This window comes from Euprymna scolopes, chromosome 40 (assembly GCF_053919585.1).
Source record: "Euprymna scolopes isolate OS-2025 chromosome 40, ASM5391958v1, whole genome shotgun sequence".
In the NCBI taxonomy this organism is placed as follows: domain Eukaryota; kingdom Metazoa; phylum Mollusca; class Cephalopoda; order Sepiida; family Sepiolidae; genus Euprymna; species Euprymna scolopes.
This window is the reverse complement of record NC_136521.1, coordinates 1,964,612-1,976,767: the sequence shown is the minus strand read 5'-3', so window position 1 is coordinate 1,976,767 and position 12,156 is coordinate 1,964,612. Positions and strand designations below refer to the sequence as shown.

The 12,156-nt window shown below is 32.0% G+C and overlaps 1 protein-coding gene across 1 annotated transcript in view; it reads left to right on the top strand.

Moving 5' to 3' along the window:
* Positions 1 to 2,601, top strand: part of LOC145265686 (S-crystallin SL20-1-like) — a 12,616-nt gene extending 10,015 nt beyond the window's left edge. The window contains exons 5-6 of the mRNA XM_080121745.1: positions 927 to 1,034; positions 2,262 to 2,601. Coding sequence (XP_079977871.1) covers positions 927 to 1,034; positions 2,262 to 2,426 — 273 coding nt within the window. The 3' untranslated portion in view covers positions 2,427 to 2,601. The remainder of the gene's footprint in view (positions 1 to 926; positions 1,035 to 2,261) is intronic.
* The last annotated feature ends 9,555 nt before the right edge of the window (positions 2,602 to 12,156 follow it).

Genomic DNA, 12,156 nt, shown 5'->3' with positions numbered 1-12,156 from the left:
GAGGTTTTTCATAGAGCTTTCCAGATGGTATGTATTGGAACAGTACAACAAGTGCACTTTAGCCGAGGGAAAATTACTTTGAAGAGGACTAGAGTTTTATATGTGTACTATCAATAAGCGTTAATATACAAAAAAAAAACGTTTGAAAACTTAATAAAGGGTACGTCACCTAATATCATATGAGATAAATAAGAATATATACCCGGCGTTGGACGGTATTAAACGTAACGTTAAATTCCTTTTGAAAACGAATTAAAAAGGGAAGAACAAAAACTAAGACGTGTGCATGCTAGTATTATGGCTTTTCTTTTAAACAGTTAACCTCTTGTAAGTAAAAAAATACTCGAGGTGGGATTAAAACCATAACACAGTGAGTCAAGTACGATAAGCATTACACTGGCTTGCCACGATGTATAAAAACTGTTTTCAAACAGTGAATCACTTGACAAACAGATAAATATCCGCTGACTCCCATGTACCAATTTTTCTGTTATAACCACTTAGCAACACTTTTTCAGAGTGAAAACTAATTATATATTTATCCACGTGTTCGACTACTCTATATATCAAGTTTCAAGTATGGAGACCAAATGTTTATTGAATATATTGGTTGAGAAGTGTCCTCACGAACACACATATTCTCACTTTAATAGATATATAAATAGATGTTAAACGAATAACTCTGTGCGTTTTTTTTACTAAGATCATTATACAGGGTGCATTACCAGTTAATAATCGTTTTTGTTTTTGTTTTTTGTCATTTAACGATCAAGTTTCGACACCATATTTTTAATTGAATCATATGTAGTTTTCCTCATTGAATTCGTAGTTTTACAACGGTAATTTGTATATATAAGTGAAATAGACCAATATTGATTACTCAGTGTCAGAAGTATAAATGGACGTTTTTTTTTCTGTTTCCATAGAACTACATGTACTGGAGATATATGAACACATTCAACCGAGTAATGCCTTTCATGGAGAGGACTCTGTGCATGCGCAATGGTGGAAGTCAGTACTTTATGGGTGATCAGGTAAGTTGGAAATATGTTTTAATCGTTTCTAAAATATTTTTTTAAGATTACCATGAAAGCAAATGAAAAATGGAAGTTTTATGTAGACACGGTCCGTTGGAAGATTTTTGCGGGGTTTTATTTCTTGAAAAAAAAATGTAGTGATGAAGACTTTGAAAAATACATTGAATTTATTAATATCATGACGATAAATGTGAAAAAAATACAGCTCTGACATTTTTGTGATGAGGACTGATTGTATATGTTACTTGTATTGATCGGACTATTGTTCTCATCTTAAGTGTTAATTTGGCAACTTTTGGTCGGTTTGGCTTTCGACTGTCTTTAGGCACGTCTGTTGTGTTATATTGAAAAAAAAAGAAAAGTTAATGTCTCTGTAGACACTTTCGTATTCTGGGAGTTAGTCTCTATTTTATTGCTGTGGTTTCGTATGTGTAAAAATATTGGTCGAGAAATGGGAGAAACTCTAATAATAAACAAATACTCAAGATGAGAACAATAATCTGATCAAAAGAAGTCATATGAAAAATAATCGTTTACACGCTATTTCCGCTGTCTTCGATTACTTTTCCTAAACTTGCAAATTACGCTCACTCGCTATTGTTTCGCTTTTATATTCATACCCATTACTTTAAATTATTAGAAGTAAACTGCCCGATAAGAAAACAAAACTAATCGATACACCCGGATAAATGATATAAATATAAACCAGTTAAAAGTTGAAACCATAAACTCATATGGGGCATCGATGCACACACATATTAACCTATTCTAGCAAAGAGATCAGATGTGAAAATTGTTAAAAAGAAAAAAAATCCTAGCAATGATTCGCCGTTTTGGCAGATCACAAGGTGCATACCAAGGACACGGATAATTAAAACAAATACACTGAATTAGCCAAAGAGTTGAAGAACGTACGGAGGATGAAGAAGTCAAGTCAACACTATACATCGTGTGAGCACGAGGAACAACTTAACATAAATATTTTTCTCTGTAAATATGTATTTTGCGATGATAACATTCTATTTTTCCAAATATTATGACGATCATAAGACTCATGTAGCAAACTTTCGCCGTTTCTCTGCTAATATCTAACAATTATTGTGATTTATATTGTTCTTTTTGTCCATTTGTGAATGAATTAAAAATTTTCCTACGTGATTATTGAAACGAGTTAAACGACCTTTTACGATAGATTTCTTTATCCTTCTTTCTTCTTTTCTCCAGATGATGTGGTGCGACATGATGTTCTATTGTTGCATGGAGAATATGTACAGTGAATACCCCAATATGTTCAGCAGCTACCCTAAGATGATGGCTCTGTACAACAGATTTGCCAGCCACCCCAAGATTTGCAGTTACCTGAAGAGCCGTTGCAACTCCAGCTGGTAGACAACCGGCCAAACAGAGGGAAAGTTTCTCCGTCGATTCACATATTTTTATTAAGTAGAAACCATCTAGAGGAATGCGGGAACTTCCCGAATGATGAAAACGAACTTCAACGTTTTAATCGCGTGTAAGGTATCTTACATTTTCATATCGAATAAATAAAAGTTATATTTTACAAACATAATTTCAATTGTCTGTGTTTTTCTTTTCGTTGTTCAATTTTCATCCCACTCTTTATCCATGCTTAAACCTAAACGTAGATTCCATGAACAAAGCTTATTTCTTAGAACTGCACCCCCGAGGAACTGTTTTCGGTTTACTTGCTTTTCAGCTGACCACAATATGGCTGTCTTCAAGTCCAATGTAAACAAGTTCTTGATAAGCTGTTCCCCTTGAGTTAAAAAATTTACTGAATTTCCATTACTGACAATTACTATATTGTCCAGTTACAGCTGTACACTCTTTAACCCTTATTTTGGAGTGGCCCCTAGGTTTTGATAAGTGGTGATACCTACGTAAAACATATTGTTAACATCTGTTTAAGAAAAGGACTCGTTTTTTGAAATAGCAGGCATATATTTTCTTTACCTTCAAGCCAACATTCGCCTTTAAATTGGGGACATATATGTTTTCGTGTCTGCTAAAAGCAAATATCACACTCAAACTTGGAACAGATAAGTTTATTCCTGGATATTAAGAAATTTTTTAATATATTACCTAATGAATTTTAGAGGAGTCGCAATAGGACAGCGGTTGTTTTGTAATACGCATGCGCATAGGTGTTCTATGACCAAGTTCTGTATACACGTGTATTGTATGCGTGTGGGCTCGTATATCTCTCGTCTTTAGTAAATGTGTGTCTTGTATAGATAATCTTAACGTATATCTATATAAAACTGAGAATGCGTGGGTGAGGACACTTCTATTATGTTTGTCCAAAGATAATGTCATTTATAATATATATATTTTTTGAACATCAAAAAAACATTATTTTGACACCAACCTTATAAATGTATATATTCAAAAACATTTTTTATCTACTTACTTAAAGAGTATTCAGATATATGGAAGATTTTTAATCGGTTTTCATCGAGAAAATAAAAATTTGAACACGTCAAAAAAAAAAAAGGATAATCTTATATAATGATATTATAAACGTATATAGTCAAACGATTTTTTTTCATCTACTTACTTGAAATTTGGTATGCACCGTATTCAGACATATGAAAGATTTTTTAATCGGTTTTCACCAGGAAAAGTATGTGGACCTGATCTCATCCCGGCTGTGCTATTAAAAAAATGCACCGCCGAAGTAGCTCCAGTTCTCTCCAAACTTTACAATAAATGTCTTAACGAATCTTGCTTCCCTGCCTGCTGGAAAACTGCTTCTGTAGTACCAGTTTTTAAGAATTCTGACCCAGTAAATTATCGCCCCATTAGCCTCCCCCCACTTTTCGCTAAAATATGTGAGACCATAATTAACCAAGCTCTAGTCCATCATCGTATCGATGCTAAACTTCTTACTGACAAACAATATGGATTTAGGCAAGCCAGTTCCACAGCAGACATCCTAACTGTAACATCAGAAAGTATATACCATTCACTAGACAAAGCGGGGAAAGATAGAGCGGTAGCTCTAGATATACCTAAAACTTTTGACAGGGTATGGCATGAGGGTCTTCTCAAGAAAATCAGATCATGCGATATCACTGGAAGAATACATAACATAATTAAATCCTTCTTAGATAAGAGAAAAATCCAGGTTGTCCTCGACGGTCGTACATCTAAACAATATGATATAAATGCGGGAGTGCCACAGGGGTCTATCCTTGGACTATTATTCCTAATATTCATAAATTACCTCCCTGACAAAATTGTCTGTGAGATGGGTATATATGGACGACGCCACGCTCTATAACAGGCACGCGGGGGAAAACAAATGAACACATAACTAAAGAAATGGCAGAAACACTAGAAGATGACCTCCGATCCGTAGTGGAATGGGACAAAATTTGGATGGTCATATTCAATGCTGCCAAGACTAAATGTGTTTCCTTCAATAATTACAAGAAACCTTCCCTACCACAAATAGCAATGGCCAATGACTCTTTATCTGAAAGTACAGCTTTTAAAGTCCTCGGCCTAACGTTCACAGGAAACATGAGTTGGAACAATTACATTTAGAACATTGCCAAGCCCGCTGCGAAGAAGGTGGGTTCTCTCTTCTGTGCTAGAAAGCTATTAACGCCCGAAAGTATCCTATACCTCTATAAGGCCACCATTCGCCCATGTATGGAGTATTGTTGTCATATTTGGGCTGGTGCATCTGTCACTAGTCTCTCGCTCCTAGACAAGGTTCAAAAGAGAGTCGCCAATTTGATAGGTCCTGGACTGTCATCTAAATCTCAGCCTCTGTCCCATCGACGAAATGTTGCAACGCTCTGCCTGTTCTACAAGTATTTAACGATGAATGCTCTGACGAACTGCAAGCACTTGTTCCCCCTCGATGTAAATACCCCCGACAAACCCGACAAGCAACAAAATCGCACCCCTTCACGGTAGATATTCCTAGATGTAAGAGATCCATTTACTCCAGTATTTTCTTCCCCAGAACTGTTAGACTTTGGAATTCCCTTCCGGATCCCTGCTACCCCAACTGTACTGACATGCAGAAGTTCAAGTGTAACGTGAACCGACATCTTGCTGCGCAACTCCCTACACAGTACCCCTGATGCTTATGTACCTGAGAGTAGCCCCCTACAACAAAGTGGCAATGTGCCTTGTTTGAAGTGAAAATGCAAAAAAAAAAAAAAAAGCTGCTAAAATGGTAAAATTTGAAAAACTGGCAATTGGGGATCATCGGATATTTTTTTCTGTTTGTCAACTGTTTCATTTGATTTGAAAACATTTTACACATTCAGGCAAATTGGCATAATGGTTATCGTACTTGACTCTCTGTCTATAAGTTTTGCTTTCGATCTCAGCTAGAGTATTTTCATTTACTTCCAAGAATTGAACTGTTTAGGAAAAAACATACTACTTGTATGCACACGTCTCAGTTTCTTTTTATATTTTTTACTTCATTTTTTTTCAAAAATGTAATGTTACGTTGAATTCCTTGCAACGTGCATACATCTTCTAGTCTTATATACTTGTGTGCATGTAAAGTGTTCCTTTAAATAACATGCACTGTTTTTATTTAGTGAAGCGGGTGTGTATACATATTTCAATTACCCAGTTTAAAAAAGGAGTAATATATTTTAGATCCGGTTTATTAGGAACGAGAGAATACACACTCTTTAATAACATTTATATATATATATATATATATATATATATATATATATATATACACTTATATATATATATATTTATATATATGTATATATTTATACATCTATATATATATATATATTTATAAATATATATTATATATATATGTATTTATATATATATACATATACATATATATATATATATATATTTATATATATATATATTTATATATATGTGTATATATATATATAAGGTGGCCCACTAAAAGTAGCCCAACAAAAATGAAGTACAGAAGAGGCACATTTTAATTGGTAAAATTACCTGTAGCGTTGTTTAAATGAACTGTTATTTTGTAGAGGCGTGCCATAGGAATTCATACATTTCTGGTCACGTTCGTAGATACTGCCTGTAGATCTTCTTTGGTGATTATCCTGAAAGCATTTTTTTATAATCTCTTTCAGTTGGTCTAGATTTGGAGGATTATTTGCATAAACATTTGTTTTGAAGTCCCCCAAAGATAAAAATCATATGATGACAAAGTCGGGGGAACATAGTGGCATTAACCCTTTGCTAATTGTTCCCGCTTCCGTAAACATGTCATGATCCCGTATCAGTGATCGGTAAGACGTGTAGCATATAGCGATATCTTGTTTGAAAAAGAATTGCATTTTGTCTTGTGGTGTCAATTGGTCGATAAAAGAAAAAGTAAGAGCATGCTACTATTAAGTGGACTACTTAATCTGAAAAAAAATGGTTAGGGAAAGATAATTATGGGGCTACTTTAAACTATATATATATATATATATATATATATATATATATATATATATATATATATATATATAGTTTAAAGTAGTCCAATCACTAATCTTTCCCTATTAAATAAAAAAAATAAATAAAATAAGAAATATAAAAATAAAAAAAATTAGAAAATTCATATTCGAATAAAATAAAGTATACAGAGATAGGAATAAACTATAGTTAAATAAAAATGAACGTCATTATATAAAAAATAAATGCGGGCCTGGAAATTTTTCCCCCGGACAGAAACAACATGGCTAACGAGAGCCGAACATCGTTTATGAGTTACGATTAACTGCTTCCCTTTATGTTTGGCTGTAAACCGACAGTATCAATGTTTTTCTGAACTTCTGTACAATTAAACAAATAAATAAATAAATATTAAGCTCTTATATCGAAAAAGTTTTTCTTTGTAATCGAGCACTTTGTTAGAATTCTTTCCCCCCAAAACAGCAAACAAATGTATATATATATATATATATATATATATATATATATATATATATATATATATATATATATACATATATATGTGTGTGTGTGTATGCATATATATACATATATATTGTTTTAACAAAATCAAGACATCACAGAATAGATTGATAGCAACAAATAGCGAATTTCATCGTTTCAAGACAAGACTTTAATCGTTTCAAGAATAGTGAATTTCAACTGTTTTAAATTCTCTCCAAATCACTTTCCTCTTTCCTCTGTATCTCATCGGCCATATTGGTGTGGGGGAAAGGTGGTTAGACACTCCTTCCATATCACATCCTGCACTTACATATACTTATGTATATGGTTGCAAGGATCAGTGCACACACCCACAGAAATACAGAAAGCACTAAGCACTTAAAAAAGGCCTACTATTAAAGAAAAATCTTTAACTTACATTTGTGTTGGTCAACGTGATTCCAAGGGTTTTTTTTCTCCTCCATCTTCTCATGAACACACACACACACCCACACACACACACACACACACACACACACACAAAATAAATAAATAAATAAAAAACATTGATTTTATTTCCAAGTTTCTTTTTGAATAATAAGCAAAACAACTTGGCCTTCGGGACAAGATAAAAGTGTAGTATCTGTTCTTCAGATGCTGCACTTCAATTTCTTGTTCTCTGTCAATGGAGGAGAAATCCTTCACGACTGAGACAATTTTTATTTTTGTTCCTTTTCTCCACATTAAAAAACGACCCTGGTGTCTAACTCTGTCCCGTGGGGAGGCATTGTAAATAGGAACAAGCAAAACAAAGATGAACAAAATATTCTTGTTCTTTTCATGGACAAATTTAAACCCTATATCGTTTGAAAATTATCACTAGAACAGCCTTTCATCGGACGTATTGAATGAAAAACACTTTTACAATGAACAATATTGAATCCATTTCCCTTATAAGGAAAAACATGAGACAATATTTTACCTACATCTCATTCTCCAATCATCTTATCTCCTAATAATAAATATTCTATTAATAAGTATTTTATTAATAAACTAGCGGGGGTACCCGGCGTTGCCCGAGTGTTTGTTTCCGGGACGGGGGGGAGTTTTAAAAAATGTTATGGTAGGTAAGTAGGAAGGATCAAACCCGGAGTCATGAGTAAAAGTAAGAAAATAAAGTGTGAAAAAAAACAAACATCTGCAACGTTAACAGTTCGGCCACCAAGAAAAGTCCATTCCAGTTGTTTAGGAAAAAAAAAAAAAACGACTACGGTAGGTCGGCGCGAACGTGAAAATATAATGTGAATTGTCCAGCACGAAAACCACTACGCCACAGAGCACTGCAGCCTAGTTTAGTGATTTTAAATAACTTCACATGAAAGAACTACGAAGCCAAACCGGTGTTCTCTTCTCAACTGTTCCTTGTGAACGATCCCCAAACGGTGTTAAGTGGTGGCAGGGGAGGAGGGATTTATTAGAGAGAAAATATTTTACCACTTCCATTGATCTTAACCGATTTTGGCCGTGACTTCTCAGCAGAAAAAGTATAGAAATCTAAGATTATCGAGGAATTTGAGAAATAATAAGCCTATAACACACCTTAGATATTATTCTGCCGTTTGTGCATATTATATTTGCATGAAATATCTTGATTTTTAATCCTATTAATGTCAAAATCAGACGGGAAAAAATGAGTTCATTTTATTTATAGAGAATAGAAGAAAGAAGATAGAAGAAGATAGAATAGAAGATAGAAGAAAGAGAATAAGATAGAAGAAGAAGAAGAAGAAGAAGAAGAAGATAGATAGAAGATAGATAGAAGAAGAATAGAAGAATAGAGAAGAGATATACTATTTTGCTCCATGTATGTTTTATTCGAGTGAAAGTGGAGGTCCACTATATTTTCTGGATCAAACCGTTCAAAATAAGAATAATATTTAATGAGCAAGGATTTTTCAAGTTTTACTGATCTAAAAACAGTATCTATTAATCTCCATCCTTTCTTACTAATATAGTTTTTCTAGTGTTGAAATTATATTGCTTATCTTTGTTAAGCTTTTCTACTGATCCAAAAGTATTGTTTTAAAACTAGGAACACAATATTAGTTATATGGGTAGTGAAATAGTCGATACTCTTTTTAGATCAATAGAATATTTTAATAAAGATTAGCCATGTAAATTGAACACTAGAAAGACTATTACTTAAACGGTTTTGATTAATTAATAAATAAATCATAAATGCATATTAGGAATTTGCAAAATTAGAAATCTGCAAAAGCATTATAGATCTCGAACGTAGAGAGTTGTCTCCCTTTCAACGTCATGACTACATACTGGGAATTTTGACATTATAATTCTACAAAAGCTGGCAAATTTCGAATGTATAGAGTTACCTTCCATACAACGACCAAACTAACAGATAATCGTAAATCATTAATAGGTAGGGACGAAAGGAAAAAAAATTGGATCCTAAATTTTAAATGAAGAATAAGATTGCACTGAATAAAGAGAATGTGAATCATTTTTTCTCTATAGAATAACATTAAAACAAAACCCCCTTTTTGAAATTACACAAATAAGTTAGCCAGTATTTTTGTAAATAAACAAAGTAAATTCTAGATTCGAGACAATATAGCTGAGGAATTAGTAGTCCGGATTAGAAAAAATAAAAAACACTAAAGGAATAAAGTAATTTAATTTAATAAATAAGTGATAATCCCTACATAGTACCCCAGTAGATGTTTCCCCTGATAGTAGCCGCCTACATTAAAGTGGCGATGTGCCTTGTTTGGGGTGAAAATGTAATAAAAAAAATTAAAAAAAAGTAAAATATATTAAGTAACCATAGGTAATTAGTGGGAACGTTGAATAAAATTTGATCTAATTTTTTTTGTATTTTTTTAAATAGAGATACGAAAATAGGTAAATATAAACACATATATAAAAACTTTGGAAGGATGAGATGTAGGTAAACAATTATTTTCATATTTTCCATATGGTTTATTGTTAAAGTGTTTTTATTCAATACATCTGATGGAGAAACTGTTCTTGTGAAAATTGTCAAACGATATAGGTTATAATTTGTCCGAATAGTCTTGAAACAATTGAAACTAACGATGGAATAAACTATTTACTGCTATCAATCTGTTCCTTGATCTTCATTTTGTAGCTAACAGTTTAAGTCATCTCATTTTGATTTATTGGTATATGAACGGTTACCAAATTTTCTATTATATAAACCCAATAAAATTTGGAATACTATAAATAAGACTATATATATATATATATATATATATATATATATATATATATATATATGAAGTGACGTTTTTGTGTGTGTGCGGAACAGTCTCAACAAACGTTATTGTCAGTTTTCGTCTACAAGTATCAAACATGATATATAGGGTATTCGGACATATATAACTAATTTGATTTGGTTTCTAACTAAAGAATTACTACTCCAGGTAAAATTTCGAACTTGGCAAATGTAAGTTGTTTTACGAAAGTCCTTTACGCAGGTACAAATATACATGCATTCGTTTAACTACGTTAATTGTTAAAAAGGCAGGTTTAAAGGTGTGATTCGCAAAAATGGTGTAGAATTTACAGTTGTTTTTAAAAATAATTTATAACTTTATATTACAACATATATATAGATATGCATATGTAATTATATATGCATATACCCACACACACACATATATATACTAGTATATTTTATTGATACTATATATATATACTTAAATATATTATTAACATTTTATTTTATATTTTTGTTTTTATATATTAGTTTAAAATAGTAACCGTATTCTAATGTTCTTATTGAAGAAGTCGTATTATCCCCTGTAGACCTATGTATTTAACACCTGTCTTATTTTTTAATATTTAAAATAGCTACATAGTAGGCAGCTATGGATCCCAGTTTTATATTTTAAAACACTTTAGTTAAGGTTTTCTTTTAATTATTATATAGTAGAATTCTCTTTTATTATTGAGGGTTTTGAGAAACCAGCTTAATCAAGTGCTATATCTATTTCTTTTTAACAATTTTAGTTAAGCTTTCTCTGTTTATCCTTATATAATTGCGGTTTTTTAAATCCTAATATTATTGATTTTTAAAAAAAAATTATAATATAGTTGAATTCTCTTTTGTAATTGCACTCTGTTTGAAAGTTGGATTATGTAGGTGCTAAGTTTTCAAAAAATGATCCATTGCCAAAAGTGTGCTTTTTTATAAAGTCTGAAGAAATGTTGGCTTTGAAAATTTTAAAATGACATAATGCTTGAAATTGTCGAACTGGACATGGAAACAATTGTAACGTAAATTGAAATACACTTTTTGTTGCAACCAATACCTTGTTTTGAAATCTTGTTTTTGCTTACACAGTATATTAATGCTCAATTATTGATAATTTTGTAGCTTACTCTTTAAGTCAACCATTTTTGGCTTAAAACTCATTTGTATATGAAAATTTACTGAATTTCACGAACTCAGTATAATTACATATACGTCACTCACTCTCTCTCTCTCTGTCTCTGTCTTTCTGTCTGTCTGTCTCTCTCTCTCTCTCTCTCTCTCTCTCTATATATATATATATATATATATATATATATATGGTGGTTACTGCATCTGTCCAGATGATCGCCATCACATTGAGTTCTCCCAATCTTGTCCATGCCATCGCAGATGACTCTGCACATAAGATAAAAGATGGATCTCAAGTAACGTCTGTACATCGTTGTATTAAACTAACAAGCGCTTATACGACACGTGTGCCACTCACTAAGTGTAAGCAACAATAACCCAGTGACAAGCCATTGCAAGGAGACTGGGATATACATAGCCATCCAATATATATATATATATATATATATATATATATATATATATATATATATATATATATATATATATACATATATACTCATAAACTCCTGTTTTCTATCATTCACTCTGAGGAAGATCGAAGGATCGGTCGAAAATATGTGCTTTTTAACGTAACATTCTTGTTTTTTTTTCAAAGGACTTTTTGTATTCCTACAATACAGAAAAAATATAAACATTCATATATTTTCCGTATTGATTTTTTTATTCATACATACATATATATATATATATATATATATATATATATACATATATATGTTGGATAATTATGTACCCAGAATATTACAAAGGTGACTAATATTTTCAAAATTTACA